At 42.6% G+C, this 22,025-nt stretch overlaps 11 protein-coding genes across 11 annotated transcripts; 7 read left to right on the top strand and 4 right to left on the bottom strand.

Annotated features, from left to right (window-relative positions):
* Nucleotides 1-290: 290 nt before the first annotated feature.
* On the top strand, nucleotides 291-2,914 carry VTP21DRAFT_1772 (uncharacterized protein; the record flags this gene model as incomplete). Its single annotated transcript, XM_069391896.1, has 5 exons — nucleotides 291-672; nucleotides 742-922; nucleotides 992-1,155; nucleotides 1,238-1,939; nucleotides 2,001-2,914. 5 exons carry the CDS (start codon nucleotides 291-293, stop codon nucleotides 2,912-2,914), a joined length of 2,343 nt encoding a protein of 780 aa, XP_069251109.1.
* Nucleotides 2,915-3,761: 847 nt separating this feature from the next.
* VTP21DRAFT_1771 (uncharacterized protein) lies at nucleotides 3,762-4,797 on the top strand (the record flags this gene model as incomplete). The annotated part of the gene is made up of 4 exons (XM_069391895.1): nucleotides 3,762-3,828; nucleotides 3,890-4,081; nucleotides 4,190-4,353; nucleotides 4,426-4,797. 4 exons carry the CDS (start codon nucleotides 3,762-3,764, stop codon nucleotides 4,795-4,797), a joined length of 795 nt encoding a protein of 264 aa, XP_069251108.1.
* Nucleotides 4,798-5,836: 1,039 nt separating this feature from the next.
* VTP21DRAFT_1770 (uncharacterized protein) lies at nucleotides 5,837-6,432 on the top strand (the record flags this gene model as incomplete). The annotated part of the gene is made up of 2 exons (XM_069391894.1): nucleotides 5,837-6,137; nucleotides 6,203-6,432. 2 exons carry the CDS (start codon nucleotides 5,837-5,839, stop codon nucleotides 6,430-6,432), a joined length of 531 nt encoding a protein of 176 aa, XP_069251107.1.
* A 326-nt stretch (nucleotides 6,433-6,758) lies between these two features.
* VTP21DRAFT_1769 (uncharacterized protein) lies at nucleotides 6,759-8,663 on the bottom strand (the record flags this gene model as incomplete). The annotated part of the gene is made up of 10 exons (XM_069391892.1): nucleotides 6,759-7,007; nucleotides 7,073-7,153; nucleotides 7,214-7,249; nucleotides 7,314-7,574; nucleotides 7,645-7,785; nucleotides 7,843-7,978; nucleotides 8,040-8,243; nucleotides 8,303-8,392; nucleotides 8,457-8,563; nucleotides 8,619-8,663. The coding sequence occupies 10 exons, from the start codon at nucleotides 8,661-8,663 to the stop codon at nucleotides 6,759-6,761; spliced, it is 1,350 nt and encodes a 449-aa protein (XP_069251106.1).
* Nucleotides 8,664-9,429: 766 nt separating this feature from the next.
* Nucleotides 9,430-10,669, top strand: VTP21DRAFT_1768 (uncharacterized protein; the record flags this gene model as incomplete). Its single annotated transcript, XM_069391891.1, has 5 exons — nucleotides 9,430-9,486; nucleotides 9,570-9,647; nucleotides 9,745-9,758; nucleotides 9,844-9,991; nucleotides 10,052-10,669. The coding sequence occupies 5 exons, from the start codon at nucleotides 9,430-9,432 to the stop codon at nucleotides 10,667-10,669; spliced, it is 915 nt and encodes a 304-aa protein (XP_069251105.1).
* A 639-nt stretch (nucleotides 10,670-11,308) lies between these two features.
* On the top strand, nucleotides 11,309-12,495 carry VTP21DRAFT_1767 (uncharacterized protein; the record flags this gene model as incomplete). The annotated part of the gene is made up of 4 exons (XM_069391890.1): nucleotides 11,309-11,485; nucleotides 11,551-11,622; nucleotides 11,680-12,042; nucleotides 12,106-12,495. The coding sequence occupies 4 exons, from the start codon at nucleotides 11,309-11,311 to the stop codon at nucleotides 12,493-12,495; spliced, it is 1,002 nt and encodes a 333-aa protein (XP_069251104.1).
* Nucleotides 12,496-12,792: 297 nt separating this feature from the next.
* VTP21DRAFT_1766 (uncharacterized protein) lies at nucleotides 12,793-14,630 on the bottom strand (the record flags this gene model as incomplete). The annotated part of the gene is made up of 5 exons (XM_069391889.1): nucleotides 12,793-12,903; nucleotides 12,962-13,805; nucleotides 13,872-14,238; nucleotides 14,318-14,519; nucleotides 14,628-14,630. 5 exons carry the CDS (start codon nucleotides 14,628-14,630, stop codon nucleotides 12,793-12,795), a joined length of 1,527 nt encoding a protein of 508 aa, XP_069251103.1.
* Nucleotides 14,631-14,856: 226 nt separating this feature from the next.
* On the top strand, nucleotides 14,857-15,403 carry VTP21DRAFT_1765 (uncharacterized protein; the record flags this gene model as incomplete). Its single annotated transcript, XM_069391888.1, has 2 exons — nucleotides 14,857-14,986; nucleotides 15,081-15,403. The coding sequence occupies 2 exons, from the start codon at nucleotides 14,857-14,859 to the stop codon at nucleotides 15,401-15,403; spliced, it is 453 nt and encodes a 150-aa protein (XP_069251102.1).
* A 747-nt stretch (nucleotides 15,404-16,150) lies between these two features.
* Nucleotides 16,151-19,075, bottom strand: VTP21DRAFT_1764 (uncharacterized protein; the record flags this gene model as incomplete). Its single annotated transcript, XM_069391887.1, has 5 exons — nucleotides 16,151-17,518; nucleotides 17,581-18,072; nucleotides 18,142-18,328; nucleotides 18,402-18,741; nucleotides 18,844-19,075. 5 exons carry the CDS (start codon nucleotides 19,073-19,075, stop codon nucleotides 16,151-16,153), a joined length of 2,619 nt encoding a protein of 872 aa, XP_069251101.1.
* A 279-nt stretch (nucleotides 19,076-19,354) lies between these two features.
* Nucleotides 19,355-21,074, bottom strand: VTP21DRAFT_1763 (uncharacterized protein; the record flags this gene model as incomplete). The annotated part of the gene is made up of 7 exons (XM_069391886.1): nucleotides 19,355-19,503; nucleotides 19,571-19,940; nucleotides 20,008-20,166; nucleotides 20,230-20,558; nucleotides 20,625-20,738; nucleotides 20,806-20,933; nucleotides 21,025-21,074. The coding sequence occupies 7 exons, from the start codon at nucleotides 21,072-21,074 to the stop codon at nucleotides 19,355-19,357; spliced, it is 1,299 nt and encodes a 432-aa protein (XP_069251100.1).
* A 143-nt stretch (nucleotides 21,075-21,217) lies between these two features.
* VTP21DRAFT_1762 (uncharacterized protein) lies at nucleotides 21,218-21,886 on the top strand (the record flags this gene model as incomplete). The annotated part of the gene is made up of 4 exons (XM_069391885.1): nucleotides 21,218-21,287; nucleotides 21,347-21,424; nucleotides 21,492-21,625; nucleotides 21,686-21,886. The coding sequence occupies 4 exons, from the start codon at nucleotides 21,218-21,220 to the stop codon at nucleotides 21,884-21,886; spliced, it is 483 nt and encodes a 160-aa protein (XP_069251099.1).
* Nucleotides 21,887-22,025: the final 139 nt, after the last annotated feature.

The following is a 22,025-nucleotide window of genomic DNA, read 5'->3' as shown; positions in this document are numbered from 1 at the left end:
TTCTGGGAGATAGGTTGATACATCCACCCAATGTCAGCGCCAGGACCAATTGGAGCTGCGTGACTTCGAGCAGATCTGAGGCCAGAGAGAAGCCCCATATCCCCCTTGCACGTGGATAATGTATGGCCGAAGAATGTGCTATCCGGAAAAAACAATTTTTCGATGATGTAAAGATGTTATCTACCGGGACACAAATTCAAAGCGCAAAAAGAGCCTAAATACACTAAACAAATAAGTCGACCTTTATCGATTCTTTATCAATCAACATCATTCATCAAAATTAGTGCTTCATGTGGCGACACATCACCCGCAGACGCACGCTCTACGCGACCCTCTTAACAACCACCGCCGCAACCTCCTATTTTGTTTACTCGGAGGTTGAGCGTGGTAAGCGTCGCTATGCAACCCTCACCTCTCCCCTCGATCACTCTTCCCTTCTCCTTCGCGAAGCGCAAGCCGAGGCCGTTCAGCTCGAGAATCGTCCCAATAAACCACATGCTTTCTGGACGCCGCCTTCTCGCGAGGAAATGATTTCCAAGTTGAAGTCTTCCCAGGAAAAGCCTTTTGACATGCTTATCATCGGCGGTGGGGCAACAGGTGCTGGAGTGGCACTAGACGCAGCAACAAGAGGACTAAACGTTGCACTAGTGGAAAGAGATGACTTTGCATCCGGTAGGGAATGAGTCGATTTGCTTTGTTTACGGTTTACATTTTCGATTCTAAAATGTGGATTATACTCAGGAACATCCTCTCGTTCTACTAAGTTGGTGCATGGTGGTGTGCGCTACTTAGAAAAAGCGGTTAAGGAACTTGATTATGAGCAATATAAATTGGTGAAGGAGGCGCTTTATGAACGGTCAACGTTCTTGCATACGGCCCCTTACCTCAGTTATCAGCTTCCTATCATGCTTCCGGTCTACAAGTAAATAATTTGCGTTCATTCATTTGCGGTGCGAATTTGAGTGGCATTAACTTTGTGAACCTCACTTAGGTGGTGGCAAGTTCCCTATTACTGGGCGGGATGTAAGGCTTATGACATTCTTGCAGGTCGCGAGGGCCTAGAGAGCAGCTACTTCCTCCCTCGTGGAAAGGCCTTGGAAGCTTTCCCAATGTTAAAGAAGGAGAAGCTAGTTGGGGCTTTAGTATACTATGATGGTTGGAAACTTTTCATTGATGAAAAGACATTTTTCTGTTGGTTTGACTAAAGCATCTCCCTTTTTTTTATGCTGACATATAGGACAACACAACGATGCTAGAATGAATGTTGCTCTCGCCTTGACCGCCATTTCCCACAATGCTGTGGTTACGAATCACGTAGAGGTCACTGAGTTAATCAAAGAGAAGGATGAGTCGGGCCTTTTGGTGACTCGTGGCGCCAAGGTCCGGGACACCCTGACTGGTGAGGAATGGACGGTCCGCGCAAAGGGCGTCATTAATGCAACGGGACCCTTCACGGACGCGATTCGCAAAATGGACGACGTCAAAGCCCAGGATATCGTTGCACCTTCAGCAGGTGTGCACATTATTTTGCCAAATTACTATAGCCCTGGGAACATGGGGCTGATTGATCCGTCTACCAGTGATGGCCGTGTCATTTTCTTCTTGCCATGGCAGGGTAACACCATTGCTGGCACAACAGATTCCCCAACCGAGGTAACTCCAAACCCCCTTCCCAAGGAGGAGGAGATTACATGGATATTGGATGAAGTGCGCCGATATCTGAGCCCGGATGTAAAGGTGCGACGAGGAGATGTGCTTGCTGCATGGTCCGGAATTAGGCCCCTGGTACGAGATCCCGCAGCCGAGAACACTGCTGCTCTTGTGCGTAATCATATGATTAATGTGAGTGAAGACAAGCTGATCACCATTGCGGGAGGTAAATGGACCACGTATCGTGCCATGGCTGCCGATACAGTCGATAAGGCGATCGAGGTCTTTGGTGAGCAACATGAAATAACCCATTTTTAATTCTCGTTTTTCTGATTGAGTAACCTATAAAGGGCTTGAGCCTACAAGCGAATGCCGCACGCATGATATCAAGTTGGTGGGTTCGCACGGATATTCCAAGACGATGTTTATTCGTCTGATTCAGCAATTCGGTCTCGAAACCGAGGTTGCCCAACACTTGAGCAATAGCTATGGTGATCGCGCATGGGGTGTTGCTGCTCTTGCCAAAGCCACTGGCCACCGATGGCCTGTGTTCGGAATCCGCATCACACCTCTCTACCCTTACATCGAGGCTGAGATTCGATTTGCCGTTCGACGTGAGTACGCATGCACTGCAGTCGATGTTCTGGCACGCCGTACCCGACTTGCCTTTTTGAATGCGCAAGCCTCGCTTGAAGCACTGCCTCGAGTCATTGAAATTATGGCTGAGGAGCTTGGATGGGACGAGGCCAGGCGTGAAAAGGAATACCAGCAGACGGTTGAATTCTTGTACGCCATGGGCCTGCCAAACGATCCGAAGGCGAGAATAATCTATCCCATCACCGAGGAGCAAACTCCCACCGGCAAGCCTATTGAGGCTGACACGGCCTATGGTCAACGGCTTCTGAGCGCGCTCGGCAAGCCATCGCAGATGATTTATTCCCGTGCGCGCTTTTCAGCGGAGGAGCTTTCCGCACTCTCACGCGCATTTGCTGAATCGGATGTGGATGGAGATGGACATATCCCACTCACGGACCTCCCAAAGATATTGACACGCGTTGGAGTTCAGCTTGAACGCGGCGATCTTGATGCCATCCTAACGGAGGCTGAATTCAACTACGGTGATAATGGAGAGGTGGAATTTGATGAATTCCTTGAGGTCATGTCCTCTGTCCATGAAAGGCTACTTGCCCAGCCCAATTCCAAACCCGAGGTAGTAAAGCAGACTAGCAAAATCAGCACCGATCGCAGTGGGGGTGGAATCTAAATGGGTGTTTTTTTATGGAGGAGGGATGAGTCAACGGGCATGGAACATGAATTTCATTTTGAGGCAAAATAGAGAGAACTGGCCATAGGAGATGGCCGTGTTTGATGTTATTTTTTATTTTTCAGAATATCCTATGAATGGGAGGTTGATGCATGAGCATCATGTATGCGTTGACTTTTACTGTTCGCGTTTTTTTACTCTTCCCGAGCTTCCTATATTTCCTATCCTATTAGCGCATAGAGGCTTTCAGAAAATCCAAATAAATTAGCGATTTCCGAGCACGGCCTTCAGAAGTATCAGACTGGCCCTCAGCCATAGATCCGTGATAATGGCCGAGGCTCTCCCGAAGAAGATTCGGGGAAACATCGAGACGTGGAGATAATGGGGCAATATCCGCGATGGGAGACAGGCGGGCGGGCGATTTTTTGGGACGACAATCGCCTCGACTCCACGCTCGGCGCCGCAGCAGTCATGCCGTCTCAGGCTAGTACGGAAAAAGAGAGCTTATCCGCACTGACTCTGCTGAACACTGATCTGTTTCTGAGACTGCGGCGGGTGTCGACTTCGCCAACCGCACTATATTAATATTGCCTTAAAAGGGGCGGTGCTGATCAAAAAAAATTTTTTTTCCTTGATCGTTGTAAATAACCTCCCCCGGAGATATATATATTAAACCTCGGCTCTTTACGCTCGATTCGCTTAATAGTTTCCCTCTCGCCCCCTCGCCGCTTTTTCTCTCTCTCCCTCTCGCTCAGTCGCGGCCCACCCTCGCCTCGCCTCTTGTATGTTGCGCTCCTGACTCGCCTCCCCTCCATCCCTGCGCGTTTCTCACAGCAATCCACAAAGGATGCCCACCATGGTTTTCTCATCCCTCTCCGAGCTAATCCAGAGCCCGATTACCTCAGAGATGATCGGTAGCACATGGCTCTACTTTTCACCCATCACTAGAGGTGTTAATCTCTGCTCTTATTATAGCCTACGTGGCATCCATGGCCCATCAAGTCATCGAGTGCAGCCCAAAACGTCAGCCCGGAACTCTCATCGTGCCCCCGTTAGAAACCTTTATATCGCAAGTTGTTTCCCGTTCGCATGTGTCCACTGCCACTTTCCTTACAACACTTGTGATTCTCGATCGATTCAAACGTAAACTGCCTAGAGCAGCCCGTGGTAAGCATTAAGATTTCGTGCTCTTCGAACAAGGAGCATAAAATTAATATACAGGGGGACTTGTCGTATTACGGGGATGATGCTGAAATGCTCTGTTTTCCTTTCCAGGTATGCATTGTACAAGGCATCGAATATTTCTAGCCACCCTCATCGTAACTGCAAAAACCCTCAACGATTCTTCGCCAAAGAATAAACACTGGGCCCGTTATTCGGGTGGGGTATTTTCAGCACCAGAAGTGAACTTAATGGAAAAGCAACTTCTTGCGTCTTTGGTAAGGCACACGTGGAGAATCGATCGAAAAGTTTAGCAAGTGGGATCATTGATGAAGCGATTGTTCTTTTAGGATTTTGAACTGCGTGTACAAGAATCTGATCTCTATGCACACCTCTCGGTTTTTCTTGTTCCCATCAGCATACCTAGCTACTATTCTCGCCTGAGTGCTGGTCGCTCAGGTGTTCCTGGGCTCTTATCATCATTAGAAGATTCCCCTTCAGGGGACGAAGCAGACGCCGTACAGCACTTTATCGATGCCTATTACCCTTCGCCTCCACACGAAATCGAATGCCGCTATGATGAGTTGTTGCGAGAGTACGATAGTTCCCTAAAACCAATATGCATGGCTTCATCATTTGACACAGTCTCATCAACTATGTTGGAGGAAAAGGGAACCGTGTTGCAGAGATATATGTACCGTGAACGCGCCGGCTTTGTTTGAGTTGTCGAGAAAAATAGTAGCGCCGACATTTCAAAGGATCTTATTTTACATTCTTGCTTCTCTTCTGTTGCATTATTCTTTCTATTATTAGTTCTAATTATTAGTGTGTTGTAAAGTTTCATGCTTCTAGTGGACGCCTTTATATTGTTTCTCTCCCTCTTCCGTGTTTTTGTTCATGTTTGCTATTTTTTTTAAGGAAAAATCTGCGGAGGTTGTAAATTTCTCTTTTGTATTGTACATAATTACCAATATTTGATTGCAACTTCTTTTCTGCACCCAAGGACCTCATCTGAAAATGTTTATCGGGGAAAAAAAATTTTTTTTTGAATATCGATTAGCTTTAATGAATTTGTTTATTGATTATATGTTCCGCGAAATTGGAATACTAAACCTATCTAGTCTAACCTTTCGCTAATTTTAATGTATAATACAATTCCTTAGGACCACTACTTCTTTTTGACTTTCATATATTAGTCTCCTCAAAACCGTCGTTACGTCTCTCCTTTTATTGAGGTGACAATCCCGGAAATTTTTATTGCATATGATAATTTGTCATAAGTGATGAAAGTTTCCGATGGTCCAGAATCATACCCTCACCCTTGCTATCCCAACAGAGAGTTTAGTTACTAGGTAGACTTGAACCCTTCCAAAAAACCTAGGCTTGAAAGTGAATGCCTGGGGCAGATACGTCACTCGTATTCTAAAGGGACGCACTAATGGAAAGCTCCTGCTCCCTGACTACCAGAGCACCCTGCTCTAGATTCTCAACTGGGTTTTGTTCAGTTGGGTCGGTTGAGCACATGCTCACCATCTGCAATCGAATGCGCGTAAGGTTGATCCATGGGCACTCTTCTCTTGCAATGATTGCATAAGAAACATGGAGTCTTGAAATACTCTAAATGCATGGATGCAGCTGCCAAAATTGTTTTCAATTTGCGCGTTCATAACAAAGATCCAATAAATGTGGCTCGGCTACTTGAATACTTTCAATCAACCTCGACGAGTTTATCCACTCTTACTGTATTTGATTCCCGTTAAAATGTCGGCATGCACGCACAACAAACGCGCATTATTCTTTGCGTATCTTGATAAACTTTTTCTAATTTATTTTGTTTCTCATATCCCTATTACAATGATTATGGATCTTCAGGCCTTATATCCTCCTCATCTTGTTCCTTCTGCGTTAAAAGAATTGTCACTCTGGTACATTAAGACTTTCCGTGATCCTTTCATGTCTGGCGTAGCTGAGGGAGGGTTTTATTGGTTCCTCAGTTTCTTGTACTGCGAGGCCATCTATCAACTTCCATTTTTCTTTTGGGCCACTTGGGCAATTTGGACAGGTAGTCTATGCTTTTACATCTATGGGAACTATTCTCCGCTCAACCTATTACCATATTTTTATTAGATTACCCGAAGCGTCATCTTCCTTTGCTGGTTTATGGCACTCATACAAGCACAACAGTCATCCCGGTTCTTTTTGAGGTGGTGTTTAATCCAGCTCATAATCTGCTCTTCAAAGAGATAGCGGTCCTCCTTTCATTCTATACACCCTATTTGGTTATCCCTCTGATTCTGGCTGCAGTCAGTTATACCCGTGCTAATCGGGTGCAAGAGAAAGTGGAGAAAGTAGAATGATAAAAAGCATGTTTTCATAAAAACTACATGTTAGTTGATATATTTAATAGATGGGCGACTGGGTGTACACCCCTCTCTAGCATCTCCTAACTCGCGCTTCAAAATAAAAAATAAATTATCTCCTTTTTGCAATTAGGCGACGGAAAGAAATATCAATTCCTGCATTCATCTTAACCAAGTGTCAAAGCTCTATATTTCACAAGCTATTTATTTCACAGGTGTGTGTCACAAGTATAGATACAATGACTTAAACAAGGTAAAATGTCTAAGATACGATGCCTTGTCCATGGGCTGCCAAGTTACATTTCCTCATTTTAAGACGAAAGCTAGTTATTATTTTCAAGCGTGTTATCAGGGTTGAGCTTTTCTCGCAATTCTTTTTCTTGAATGAACCCCTTCACCAGTTCCAAAACGTCATAATAAACGTTTTCTATGCCATCAGCCCATAAAAAGTCAAGGTGCTCCCATCCAGCCTTTTTCTGGATTTTGATAGGCCTTGGGATATTCTTGAGGAGGTCTTCGATATTGACAAGGCTATCACTGTCCCCATAATATATAGCTATCGGAGTGCGGATCTATAATTATGGCTTATGATTAATGCCAAGATAAAAGAGCAAGTTAATGCATGTATTTATTTTGCCTGGCTAGTAGGAAATCGATGTGGAGAGTTTCCATCTGCCGCTCTGTAGTAGGGAAGCCGACATGGCAGGTCGTCGAACATCTTAACAAAGAGTCATGGTCAATAAGAATGGCAAGATTGAACACTCGCATAAGAACATACTTGAAAACGGCCGCAGCGAATGATCTGAAACCAGTGCTAAACATAGAATATGTGGTTTACCATTGGCACGTATACTTAAATCCCAAAGAATCACACTTACAACCACCGCTTGCACACTGGTAAAGCTATATAAATGCTGATATGATACTACCTTTTGTGCAGGCTTAATGTTACGTCCCGTCCATCCAAACAGGAAGTTACAGGATACGTCGATTAAGCGCATGAAAAGCTGTGGCGGCAGAACACGCTGCCAGAAAAGTGCGGCAGAAAGTGCTCGCTTGCGGCCAAGAAAAAGATAGGTGATGTTAGGCGTAGCCTTCACGACAGCATCGATCCAAGAGTTATCTAACCCTGGAGGCGTCTAATATTGATCAAAAATCTATCAATTATTTCAACGCGTAACACCTGTACATAGACGCATCTGTATTTACCGTTGCTGGAGCAAGGGCTACAAATAGGTTAATCTGCTCATTAAGTAATGGATTAATGGAAAGAGCAGCAAATGCCATGGCAGTGCCTTGGGAGAAACCAATGTACGAAAGAGATTTCTGCCCAGTCACTCTCAAAATATGCTGAAAAGTTGAAAATTAGTCAAAACTAGCCGGTAGTAATAAACACTTACAACTCACATCGATCGTATCAGGTAGATCGTAAAGAGCTAACTCATCCAAAGAATACTCCCAAAAAGATTGAGAGCTTGGCTTCTTGTAGAGGTGCTTCAGTCCATACTTGTTTCCTCTTAAATTCCCTACCCAAACATCGAAACTACAAAACTCTCATTAATGTTATTTTGCTCTAATTTGTATTGCGCCTTAAAGTAGTTTACCCTGCATCTGCCAATATGATCGGCAAATTATGTTTCTCGTTCAGCAGTGTAACCCATACTTCGCAGTTCATGAAAAACCCATGGAAGATGAGCACAGCTGGTCTCCCAGCTCTGGGCGTAGAACCACTTTTACTCTGTACGCGAAAGAGACTGATGACATAGTGGTCTCGAGTTGTGACTAGGTGGCTCTCGACCGGATATCCCCTATACCATAATAACAAAATGAAATAGCATCAAGATTGCTCTATGCCATTATATAATACCAAGAGCTGACAATCTCTACGAAATCTCCTATCTCCTCAAACTTCTTTGTCTTCCCACTTTGATAGGGGCGGAACAGCCATGGAAACAGACTATTGTGCCAACCAGCATGAGCAATATCAAAATAAAAGCATTTTGGATTGGTATGAAATCAACCTCTTGAGAATGCTGTCAAAAAACTGGATAATGAACTGAGGGAGAAGCGTCACGATGACTCGAAGTATACCTTCGAGTAATAGGAAAAATGAGGCTGCTACAAGTGACTGTATGCACAGGGATTAGTGCATGCGATAAAAACAAGGAGGATACAAATAATACCTGGTAGTCTCTAAAAGTGAGCCTGTCGAAGAAGGGGATTGCCATTCCGTGATATTTCGAATAATAATAAGATAAGGCGGTATCTCTCTCCTTTTTATGGGCTTCAATTTTTGCCGCCAAATAATAAGTCTCTATTTTGTAGGAAAATTATTCCTCGGAAAAGCTCTCGGTCATCTTACTGCATTTGAAATCGAGGATATTCAACCCGAAATTGTAAATCGATCTCTCAATTAAGATGATATTTTGGGTTGCATACATATATACCAGTATTGATTTCGCACTATTGTGAATAAAAGTCTAGGGAGAATAAGGGGTTCTTTTATAGAAATTCGGTGTGAGACTTTAGAAAACAGCACAAGTGATATACCACCAAGTTGATATTGAAAAAACAAACTCGAAATATCAGAAAGATGACCATGTATTATTGGTAAACCATCCTGATGAAAAATAAAACGCAGCGGCTAAATGGTTTGGGTCATGGGACTATAGGATGCGAAGCTGGTGGTAGTTTACAAAGCTTCTTGCGCGTGAGTACAATCGAAGAAACTTTCATACTAATTATAATTATTGACAAGGATAGGACGTTTTATAAACCTATCTTATGACCATGTCGAGCTGATTGACGAATCCAAACTTCTTATTAAGGTTGTAGATTAAGAACTAAAGGTGGGTTGATATTTTAACCAAGATAGTGGAATAGTCTTAGTCTTCAGGTTGTGACGTTTACATGACTGCTTTGGTTATTAACCTACAATTTTCTTTGAAATTCTTAATTATATTTTTTAAAGATAGTATGGTTTAATCGCAAAAAATGGTCTCGTATAGCTTTTACGAGGTACTAGGGTTAGATATCAATGCATCTACTGAGGTAAATAGTGGCCCATTCTTCCATATTTTATTCTTTTTGGCTTATTTTTGGTAATCAACTTAATCTCGGGTGTAATTTTTTAGGACATTCGGAAGGCATACAGACGTCAAGCGCTCCGATGGCACCCTGACAAGAACAAAGAACCTGAAGCAGCCGAAAAGGTAATAGTGTACAATTATCTAAAGAATCAAAATTTATGGAGCAATTATGATTGATTAAAACTCACATGATTTTACCAAAATTTATTTAATCATACAGTTCAAGGAAATAAGGTAAGCGCGATAACATAGTCTTAAATTATACTCTTAGATTCGTATTCTAACTTGATCTTACTTTGATTTTTCAAATGAATAATAGTCATGCGTATGAAGTTCTATCGGATCCAGAAAAACGCCAACTTTATGATATTTATGGCGATGAATTAACTGAGGAACATTCTTCTTCTTCCACCGCTAACTATCAAAGTCGTCAGCCAAGGCATGAACATATGCCATTCTTTTTTGAGGTGAGAATATGCGATAAACATTTCGAACTATTAATGGTTACTCACTACTCCTTGGTGTAGTTTCAATCTCCTGAAGAATTATTCAAGCAAGTGTTTGGCCAAGATTTTTGGTCGTTTGGTTCCTTCTTCGATCGCTCTCCATTTGGCCATATGCAAGGAATGGGAGCATTTCCTTCTCGTTCTATGTTTTCGCATGATCCCTTCTTTAATGACCCATTTTTTAATGACCCATTTTTCAACGACCCTTTCTTTGAACGTTCATTTTTCGGCGGTCGCCCGTCTCTTATGCAGCAACAATATTTCCCTAGCGGTCGTGGACTCCCACACAATCAGCAATACCAGCAGCAACAGCAACAGTTGCTTGCCTCTTCGAATTTCCCAGGTTCCTCAAGCTCTTCTTCAACTTCCAGACAAATGCGGTTTGGAAATGGCGGTGGTTACACCTCTACAAGTAAGATGACACGTATCATTAATGGACAGCGTACTACAGTAACTACTATGACTGATGAATACGGCAACACGACTGTGATTGAAGAAGGACCTGATGGGTCGAAGCGGACTACTGTGAATGGGATTCTTCAGGAATCCTCATCTTCATCATCAAGTCATTCTTCCTCTCGCCAGAATCGGCCTACACGTAATGATCTGTATCGCACTAGAGGACAAGGATCTCGTTAAATACTCGCATTTAAAAAGTATATCCATACATTTCGATATTGAACTTTATAAAGTCATTTTTCTCACGGAGAATGGCTATCCTCTTTGTTTGTTGATTCTGAAGGCATATTATGTAGCTCTAATAAGCCGCTATTTCCGATACATGTAGCCGGCCATGCTTCGGCTCGGCTGTGCAATATACAACACAAGAGTACTTAGGTGCCTGCATCTCTAATGTTTCATAAGATTCTTAAACATAGTTAAATTCCCCAGCATATCTATAATCAATTTATTAAAATTCTGTTTGAAACGCTCGAAAATGCCCAGATCGTGAAGAACAGAGCTCCTGCTGAGTGCAATCTTCAAATATTAGCATGATTAAGGGCCCAACCTTGACTTTGAAGGAATCTCCATTATGGCATTTATTATTTATTTTGATCAATCAAATTTACAACCGTGTTAGTTGTTGTCTGGTGCCCCGTGATTTATGCCTTCCGCAAATAATCCCCGACCACATCTAGTTAACGGCTTAGGTCTATTGTATCCGAATCTTGCGTATTCAACTTAAGTAATCTTCCGTGTAAACCTTTTTGTCTTTTCATCCAATTAGATCTTCTATTAATCGAGATTTAGCTGAATAACGAATTAAATCATAGCGATATGGCAGATCCAGCAGAGCATATAGGCCCGAATGTAAATACACCTCGTCGCAGACAGACGGATCCCGTTACACCCAATCAATTTATTCAGTCGACTATGGACCAACTAGCAAATTTCGGCCAAAAACTAAATCCACTTGCACAGCGGATTGAACGCGGTTTTGGACAAGTTCGTCAGGTATAGAGCTGGAATTTCTCTCGCGTTGTGCCTGGTTGTACTTAGAGATATTCTCCTTTTATTAGTTCGCTCAAGAAAAGATGGGAACAGCTGAAGAAGTAACCGAGCTACCCCTTGAGTATAGAGAGCTTGAAAGGGTAATTTTCTTATTTTAATGCTTTTTCTACGGCTCTCTGCTAACTTTCCAAATTTAGCGCTTTGATGCCCTTCGCAATGTCCACCAAAATCTTCTCCGAGTGACGCGTACTTTTACTTCTCAAAGCTACGACTATCCTTCTCAGCTCCAGGAGTCATTAGTTGAGATGTCGCACTCCGTGGGTGAGCGACTCCAGCTGTTAACAATGTCTCCTGCGGAACGCGCCGAATATGAGGGTGCACATGCAAATGAGATTCCATCGGAGAGACATGGCCCTAAGACATTATCGCATGCGATCGCGCGTTCATGTACTCAAGGCGCAGAGCAGATCGGAGTAGAAGAGCCGCTCGGGGCTGCATTGTTTAAGTGTGCGGCGGTCCAGGAAAAAATTGGGGCTGCACGGCTTAGGATGGATGAGGAGGTAAAATTAAGGTCATAATCCATTTCTCTCTTGTGCTTGTAATTTCTCACCTTTCTTTTCCAGATTACAGCCAAATTTGTCCAGCCCTTTAACACTACTCTCAACACTCAAATTGCCAACGCTATGAAGGCTCGTCGTCGAGTGCTTAGTCAAAGACTTAACCTGGATGCAGTCCGCGCGAAGCACCGCAATGTACGCCCCGAGAGAGTTGAGGTTGCACAATTTGAAATTGAGCAAGCGGAGGACCAGTTCGTTATAGCAGTGGAGGAGGCTACCGCGCTCATGAGAGCAGCGCTTGAATCGCCTGAACCTCTACGGAATCTAGGCGACTTTGTTGCTGCGCAGCTGACTTATTTCAAGGAGGCAAGTGAATTGCTTGCCGGTTTGGTACCAGATTTGGACGAGATACAAGTTACACAGGAGGCTCTCTACAGACATAGCCGGGATGAGTGAAACACCCGTTAAGTTAATTTTATCCTTGACTTATTCTCTCTATATATTGCAATTTGTATAAGAAAAATAAGTATTTTTATATCTTAAGTATATTTTTTTTAAAAAAAACTAAAGGTTACAAATGAACAAAAAAAAAAAAAAAGAATAAGCAAACACAATGAAGTGAAAAAAAAAGCCGTCGTCATCTCTCCATTCAAGTATTAAAAAAAAAAACGAGAGCATAGCATAGATTGCTCTATCATCAGTGCCAAGGTGAAAGTGTCCGTCTTTAAAAAAGTAGAATAATCTATTTGCCTCTTAATGTTTCTTCTTCTTCTTGTCACTCTTGGGTGTCTTTCCTTCCTTTTCTTTCTTCTTTTCTTTCTTGGGTGTTTCGCTGTCATCTTTATGCTTCTTCTCTTTCTTCTCCTATGAAATGATCGTTATCGGTACAGGTTATAAATGGCAGATTGCAATTATTGCTTACCTTCTTCTTCTTTTTGCTTTCCTTCTCCTCCTTCTCCTTCTCTTCTGCAGCTTCGTCGTCCTCAGCCTTTCGTTTCTTTGGCGTGTCAACCTCCATGCTCTCAACCTCTTCTTCGCCCTCCTCTTCCTTCAAGGCATCTATTACGGCCTTCATCACATCCGCATTCTTAGTAGGGGTGGCACCTTCCTCATAAAAGGCAAGTCGTTCTTCAACTTGTTTTCGGAGAGCATCACCAAACTTGGTCGTTGGCCGCTCGGCAAAACAGTCGATGCGGGATGCAATTGAGCACTTATTCGCGAGGAAACGCGAGATGCGGCCCTTATTCTTCGTGCCGGCGCGACCAATGAATGACGAGTGGTAAAGTAGACCATACTTGGGTGTGTTGCCCTTGGTCTTCAAAGCGCGGAAGAGAGCCTTCTCAGCACCCAGAATTTGCACAGTAGATGCCGGATATTTGCTCAGATTTGTGAGGGAGCCAGCGTGTGAGATTAGGCGTGCACCGACCATCTCACCGATAAGTGCGGCAAGGTTCGGGGCCACATTGCTCATCTTGCTAACAAGGTAATCATGCAACTGTTTGCGGTAATCCGCAAGACTTATGACGCGATCGGCGAACATCTCGATGTTCACCATATCAACGTCCGAGATATCAGTACCCATTGATGCGCGAGCAGCATCAAGAATTTGTTTCGCTTTCGCTTCGTCGCTAACGATTTCCTCAAGGCCTTCAAGCTGTTCTTCCGTGAGGTTGCTCTTATTCTTGATAAATTTGGCGAGTTTGGCGAAGAGATAGTTGTCGTTGACAATCTTGGAAAGTTCAGGGAAGTGCCATGAATACCATTCCCTAAAGCGATAACAAAAGTATTAGCTGAAGCTGCTACAAATGGATCATTTGCTGCTTCCAATTTACCTAACACGCATTGAGAACGTATTGATGTCTTTATCCAATTGATCTAAGAGCGAGATCGCCTGGATGATCATGTTATCTGCACGGTTCACGTTAAACTTGACTTTGGCACGCGAATAGCTGTGTCCGAGACCAAGCTGGGCCTTTTCTAAGTCTCCCTCCTTGAACTGGCGGAGAAGCTTGTCAGCGTGTAGGCGGAGGCCACGCACAAGATCAAGGACAACCTCGCTCGCGTCGCACTCGATGCCACATTCGGCCTTGATAGTACCAGCCAAATTCTTTTCACATACACCAAGGACAGTGGTGGATTTTTTGCCTGATTTCGGGAGATTCATTTCAAGGAAAGATTTGAGGTGGGGGTTGACAACGCCTAAAATAAAAGGCGTAGTATGAACAACTTATTAATATTTGTTCTGTCACCTAAATGGAATTTCATTGTCACACATTACCTTCTGATACATCATTCGCATTTTCCAGTGCATGAGCGGCGTTCTTAAAAGGAGCAAAAGACTTCAACTTGATCATTTTGCCGAATTTGGCCAAGTCGAGTACAGTCTGTTGTACCTCCTCGATCTTAGAGCCAATGACTTCTGATTGAAGTCGCTCGAAGAGAGCGTAGCCAGATGCGGTCTCGAAAAGTATGTGCGTTACCTAGACATCAGAAAGCAAATGAATTAATTTTTCCATGACACGAAGACTCGAGAGAACATGACGATGATGGAGCAAATTTGTCACTTCCAAATAACATCGAGCACTTACCATTTGAGAAATAGGAAAGAAGGGAGAGTTTTTGTAGAAGGAAAAAGCTACCCTATTTTACACTCTTCTCAACTTTACCAACAATAAACAAACGCTGACGTTCAATATTAAACAGTCACAGTGGCTTATGCTACAATAGTGATGTTGCAAAAACGATTTCAATTTTTTTTACCTAAAAGGACTTCTCTAAGAACAAATAGATCTCAGCACTGCTCACGTAAAGATAAAAATGTCTACACCAACGCGGCGCCGTTTAATGCGTGACTTTAAGCGCTTACAGAATGATCCTCCGGCTGGTGTTTCTGGTGCTCCATGTCCAGATAACATCATGGTCTGGAATGCAGTTATTTTTGGACCAGGTATAGGATATATTTAATATATGAAAAATCAAGCATCTTTAATAATCTTACGAATCATTTTAATGGTATATCACTGATCATCTTTAATCTCTAGCGGATACACCATTCGAGGACGGTACTTTCAAGCTAGTACTCCAATTCGATGAAACCTATCCTAATCGGCCTCCGCAGGTGAAGTTTGTATCCAAGATGTTTCACCCGAATGTGTATGCCAACGGCGAATTGTGCCTTGACATCCTTCAGAATCGGTGGTCACCAACCTATGATGTGGCTGCCATTTTGACGAGTATTCAAAGTCTCCTGCATGACCCAAATCCAAATAGTCCTGCGAACGCGGAAGCTGCAACACTCTTCAGAGAGAATAGGAGAGAATACAATAGGCGCGTGCGGGAGACGGTGGAGAGCTCGTGGGAGTAGCGCAAATCTGTTGTTGCCTTTATATATTTTCCCCCTTTTTAAATATTCTTTTATATGGATAATTTATGTCTTATGATCTTCTGATGATATTGAACTCTTTCCTCAATTCTTTTTATTTTTATAACTACAATCTTGTAAATTGTTATTATTTTCTCTCTCTTTTTCTTAAATTCTTTTATTTGACGAAAGAATAGCACGGAATCTTCCAAACACTTTCAAATATATATATTAGTGTATGTCCCCCTAATTCCATCTCAACATAGAATCTATAAAGAAAGCTTTGGATGTATGTCATGATAACGGAACCTCTCTATCGTATGTCTGACTGGTAGTATTGGACGATATAATCGTGGATGCCAGCAGGCCGACGTGGAAAAAAAAATAATTGACTGAAATTGCGGGCATCATTGGAAATTAAAGAATCGAATAGGTTGATGTTTCAAGTAAAATAGTTCCATTAGATCGATCGGGTTAAACAAATGTACTATTTAAAAAAATGCTTAGAAGAAGCCGGGGGCCAGAACAACAAGGATGATCCAAGCATATATAGGAGGAAAATAATATAAATGCGTAATATTATGAATATGATTGAACAACATGTATATAGAAGAAATTTAATTAGCAAATAACCAAAAGATAACTCAGTCCAGCAGGAAACCAAAAAAGAACAATAAGTGCTCAGCAAAGAGAGAACTAAATAAAAAACTAAATAAAATTAATAGAAAGGGAGGTTAGATTAAAAAATGATTAAGACTTCTGTACAGGTCGTTGGCATGCCATGCACACCAACATGAACTGCCTCCTTCTCTCTCCAACCGATATTTTGTCGCGGTCCCCGCCTTCCTCTTCCGAGTCCACCGGAAGTACCGACTCAAATCTGGTTCCTCCGCACGAAGGGCATTTCAAACACAGGCTCTTCTCCACGCCGCCCTCTCCTTTCAGCTCGCCAACCTCGTCCACATAAACGTCACCTTTTCTTCTCTCATCTTTCCACGTCCCTGTTGTCGACGTAGTCACAGCTGATTTTTCCGAACGAGGGCGCCGCCCAATCATACCACTTCCGTTTGGTGTGCTCGTATTCGATGTGACACTCATAGAGCTTGAATTCTTCAGCCAAAACAAGCTCCTCCTGCTCCGACTGCTTCTTACACTGACAGTATCACTGTTGTCAACAGATGGGCGAGATGGATAAATCCCGCAGTCATTACGATACACACGTATTACACCCAGATTATCTGCGGTGACAATAATATTTCCATCTGGAAACGTGAAGTTGGTACCTCCTCCTAATCCGTTTAGACTACTTGAGACGCTCGCGGCATCCCACATAGCAGAGGCAGGGGAGGTGGGAGGGGGGATCGTGTAGGTGAAAACAGGATCTCCCATTCGTGCTAGATGGAGACGGGTTCTCGCGGGAGCGAATACAGCACATGTAACAGTAGGCCCTCCGGTTTCGAAACTTTCACTCCCTGGAACTCCCTTTTTCAGCCATCCGCTACCAATAGACGAGGCGCCCCCACCATTTTCTTCGCGACTGTCCGCCACCGATGATGCATCCATAGACTCTGCCAAACTATCAACCACACTCATTGCATCCCAGCTCCCTTCACCATTGCCGGAATATATTGCTTGCTCGGCCTCCCACACGTGTACATATCTGTCTTCAGATCCGCAGATAACGTGTCGCCCATCATCGCTAAAGGAAGCTCGAATTTGGCTGCTTGAGTTTTCTAGCCCCTTGTATTTGTATTCCAGGCTCTTATCTCGTACATTATAGAGTCGAATCCTCGAGTCATTACTGGTAATCAGTAATTTCTCCTCGCCTGCCTTCATTCTGGGCATCGCCTCAATACCGGTGATTTTTTTACCTTTACCAAGACGGCGCCTATCTCCGCTCACTGAAATCTGGGTGTGATATTTAAGGCCTTCTGTTTCATAAAAAAGGCACAGGCCAAGGTAGGAGCCGGCCACAGCGAGGCGGCCATCAAGAGTAAAGCCAACTGCGGTCACAAAATTGCCTTCGGGAAGCTCATTCCAGAACGCGACCTTCTTTTCGGGTATATTCCACAGACGTAATTTGCAGTCAAGTGAGCCGGACAAGAAAAAGCGATCATCCTGAAATAGAAGGAAATAGATCGATAATATGGGCCTATTGCCTCGTTCAATCAGTTAATTACCTTTGGATGAAATGCTACCGAAGTAACAAAATCTAAGTGCTGAAAACAAACTAAACAATCGGGCCGGGAAATATGCCACAATCGTACCGTTTTATCCATGGAGCTCGATAACAAAAAATTATTCCGTGACCAATTCAGGTCCAATATATCTGCAGTATGTCCCCTGTACTCTCGAATTGGCTCATCTAAGAAAATGGGAGCTTTGCTTCTTGCAGTGTTTACTGGATCGTTTTCCATCAGAACTCTCCATATTCGAACCACACGGTCCTGTCCTCCAACCGCAAGATATTTCCCGTCTTTGTTAAAACGTAGTGCCCATATTGCGCCCCCTGGCATAGATTGGGTGGATTTTTTTGAGGATGATGATTTTTGATTTGGAGCCGTCTCACCCACAGACTGTGATCGTGTGCGAATTCTTTGCGGAGGAAGAAATAACTCTTGGGCAAGGAAAAGTCTGTTGAAGTGCTTGTTTCGTTTGTTTTTGGTTTTTACCTTTTGGAAACATAAAATATGACGGGTTAGCCTTCATTAGCTTGAAGAAAAAAAAGACAAACAATTCACCTTAATATATCGTGCTCGTAAATCATCTCCTCGAATCTCACTAGGCAGTATTGATGAGCTTACTTCCGATGCATTCAATCTTGGTTCATGCCTCCCCCTTTTCCCTCCTTCCCCCTCGTCATCTTTCTTCTCGTCTTTAGATCTGAAGAACAGAGGCTTCATTCGACTGAAGAATGAAAGCGAACGCCTATTCAAATATATAAAGAACGTATAGTCACAAAAGTGCACTGAAAAACAATGTATCTATTGTAATAGTCTACTTTTTCTTCCCCATTTTTGGTCTCTCTCCACCTGCTTCCGGCTCCTCGAAATTTTCACTCGATATGCTTGCTTCACTCTCAAATCGACTTTCGGTCAGGTTGGTTTCAGCTTTCACTTCTGGCTGCGAGGCAATTCTTCTTAGTGGCCTCTCGTGTGCAGATAATTCCGCATTACCATTTTCATCTTTGCGTGAGACTGATGCCGAAAAAGAATGTAATTTCTCTCGTGAAGATGAGGGTAGCTCGGAATGTGATATCGAAGGCGTAACAGTAGTGGCCATACGCAGGGATTTATTCTTGTTTCGTTGCCATCGATAGCTGAACCATTTCGGAGAGGAATCTAAGTCATAGAGTCAATTTTAACAAAAGTGTTTTCCTTGGAGACCGATTATGCTTTCCGCCTTTCTCTTCGCTATTTAACACGAATAAAGAAAAAACTAACCCTCAGAGTTTTCTATTCTTTCATCTCCCGTTGAAGTGGAACTGATATGAAGATCGCGTTCCTCACCCAAGTCCACGTCAGTAATCTTTAATTCCGGAATGCCAGTCTCAATAGATTCGACAACGATTGGTGGAGAAGAGGGGGGTAGAGGAGTAGATGAGATAGGCACCTCACTGGCATCATAGAAATTCTCGCTGTCAGAATCTGAAGAGGTATTTCCAAGAGAACTCATGTAATTCTTGATCGCAATAAATAATAATGAAGAATGTGGATAATTAGTTTTGAATGGGGATATATAGGGTGACCTCGAGGGAAACGAAGCCTGAACGGTAGTTTTTTTTCTTTTGGTTCCGCTCTCAGGCTGTCAATTCCTGCTTCATTTTTGGCTCGCAGAATTTCCCCAAAATATTTAAATTCCTCTTAGGGATTTCTCGTTTTTTTTTATCACAATGTGTTCTCAAGAAAGAAAAATCCAATAAATTAATTTAGTAAGTCGAGTAAATACTTTATTTTATGTATCCTTCACGGAAGACTCTCCACCAGGACCTGCATCAGGACCAGTGGATAAAACGAAGTATCGAGCGCGAAAATCTTCACTGCATGCAAGGAATCCTCCATCAACTGGAGAAGTTGCAATACACCGCACCGTGTTATTAAAACCTACGATTAGATCATATTATTTTAAAAAAAAGAATGCAATATAATTATAGACGATTTCCGCTGCTACCTTGAACTCGCTTAAGAAACACTCCCGTTCGCGCATCCCAGCAAAATACGGAATTGCTTGAATCATCTCCTGCGAGCACATAATCTTCATTCCACGTAAATGCAACTCTTAGACTTTCTCTACTATGCTTTCCGCCCACATATTCTAACATTGATCGCCCGGTTGCAACTTCCCACAGCCTTACGGTGGAATCTTTTCCAGCGGTGAGTACATACTTTCCATTCTTCGAAATTTGTGCGCTAGAAACAGGACGCCCCTTATGAACATGTTCGAAGGTGCGAACACAGCGCCCGGAGACTGTGTCCCAGAGCTTAACGGATCCATCAGAAGAAGCGGTGATAAAAGTAGCTCCATTGTGTGAATAACGCACCTAAAGAAAGCGCATGGCAGATTAGATAGTATAAAAAAGAAAAAAAAAATATTATACAAAAACCTACATAATTGATTGGCCCTTGGTGGGAATCTATTCTGCTTGTGGAAGGTATATAGCATTGCATCGTTTTTACATCATAGATTCGTGCAACTACATCGTCTGTTCCAGAAACAAGATAGTCCCCAGAGGGATGAAAGTGAATTGAATTAGGTGTATGAGACTCCTATAAAACGGATGATTCTCTAGCAGTGTATTTAGATCTTAAGCGGAGATGAATAGTATGTACCTGGATGTGCCGAAAAGATCTCTTTGTCCCTTTTTTCTTTAAATCAAAGAGCTTGATGGTCATATCTTCAGAGCAAGATGCTAATACCGCACCATTTGGGTGAAAACTGACATCCTTGATTGGTGCAGTATGGTCATAAAAGGTTCGAATGACAGGCTTCTCATTATCATCCGATTTACGCTTCATGCGCCCAACATCAAGCACTTTGATCGTACTATCCGCGCTGCCTGTTGCGGCAAGCCTGCCATCACGAGAAAAAGCGGCGGTACGACAGGGACCACGGTGTTGAGTGTAATATAGTTGTTGATAGTAGGGGAGTGGTTTTGGTGCTGTTTAGTAAGTTGACCAAAATAGTTAGGATAAGCTATATGCACGTTTAAACTACTTCATTTTACCTATTGACTGATCTGCTACATTGTCGAGTAAATTATCTTTGCTTTCAATATCTTCTGCCTTGTAATCCTGCCCGTTAATGTCCTCAATTGAACGGTTATCATCATCGTCGTAATCTATAAAAGAGCATCGTGCACTTGTAAATTCAATAATATCCATTTCGGACCAAAATGCATAGCATACCAGAATATTGTTCTTTTCCGAGATATAACCATTCTGAAAGTTTATTATTAGGCATCAAATCGATTGTGATGCCAGTCTGTTCTGCAACTAATTGTGCAAGTTGCGAGTAACCATAGGATGCTAATTGTCTTGAGACGAAACGCGGTGTATAAAAAAATCATAAGAATTATATTAGATTAATATCAAATAAAAAGTGATAGATGCAGATAGTTTAGTTACCCTACAATAAGGGATAATACCTCCTCTTGTGGTAATTGTACAGGATCCATCGCGTTTAATAAAATTCGCCGTTGCAATATGATCGCTCGAATAGAGGTTCCCTTTGATAATTTAATGTGACTGCAGAAGCGCAGCTCGCCACACTCGAAAATAACTCTCCACTTTAGCACCCTACAAAACAATCTTTACCATCATGTCAGACAAGAAAACCCCTATACGATCAAAGGAGCTGCTCGATATCCAAACAAAAGAAGAAAAAATAGGTAATTGATATTTCAATTCAATATAGTAGGCAAGTAAATTTATACAATAATTCTTGCAGCCGAGTTACTGCGACCTGCTCCAACCAATGAAACCAGGAAAGAAAAGCCCAATTTCAAGTTTGAGCCTCCCTCTGAATGTATGCAATTCTGTTGAACCTACCCCATTTTGAATGGGCACGCTAACCTTGTCTACTTTTTATTTAGTACTTTCTCGCCTACAAGCTTTTATTCCTGAGTTGGCATCAGCCAACGAACAGCTTGAAAAGCAGGTAAAAGATGATCCGAATAAACTAGATATTGAGCAGATTGACGAAAACGCTGAGGGATACATAGAAATGGTACTTCAGTCTCTTTTAGGCTCTCTACACCGGGGGTTCTAACCTTCTCTTTCATTTTAGAATTTAGGGCTAGGTGTTTTTGACCTGCCACAGGAGATATCTGATAATGATATTAATATCAAGCCAGGGGAGAAAGGCGGAGCAACAGATAAAAATGAGCAGCCATCTATAGTAATGCTCTCCAATAATAACGAGTTTGAGAGCAGCGAAGAAGAGGAAGATGGTGAAGGGAATGACTTTGAAGGCAGACCTATAAATTAAGAGAACTATGCAATGGACAAATTTAAATGATGTTCACTGCACACATGCTTTTTGTAAATAGCAAAAATATATATAATAAAGACATCATAGATATTTTCACTGGCCATTTAGAGTGAGACATACCCTTGAATGAATAACA

This window comes from Calcarisporiella thermophila, assembly GCF_041956535.1.
Source record: "Calcarisporiella thermophila strain CBS 279.70 unplaced genomic scaffold VTP21scaffold_12, whole genome shotgun sequence".
Taxonomy (NCBI): Eukaryota; Fungi; Calcarisporiellomycota; class Calcarisporiellomycetes; order Calcarisporiellales; family Calcarisporiellaceae; genus Calcarisporiella; species Calcarisporiella thermophila.
This window is presented reverse-complemented; position numbering and strand designations above follow the sequence as displayed.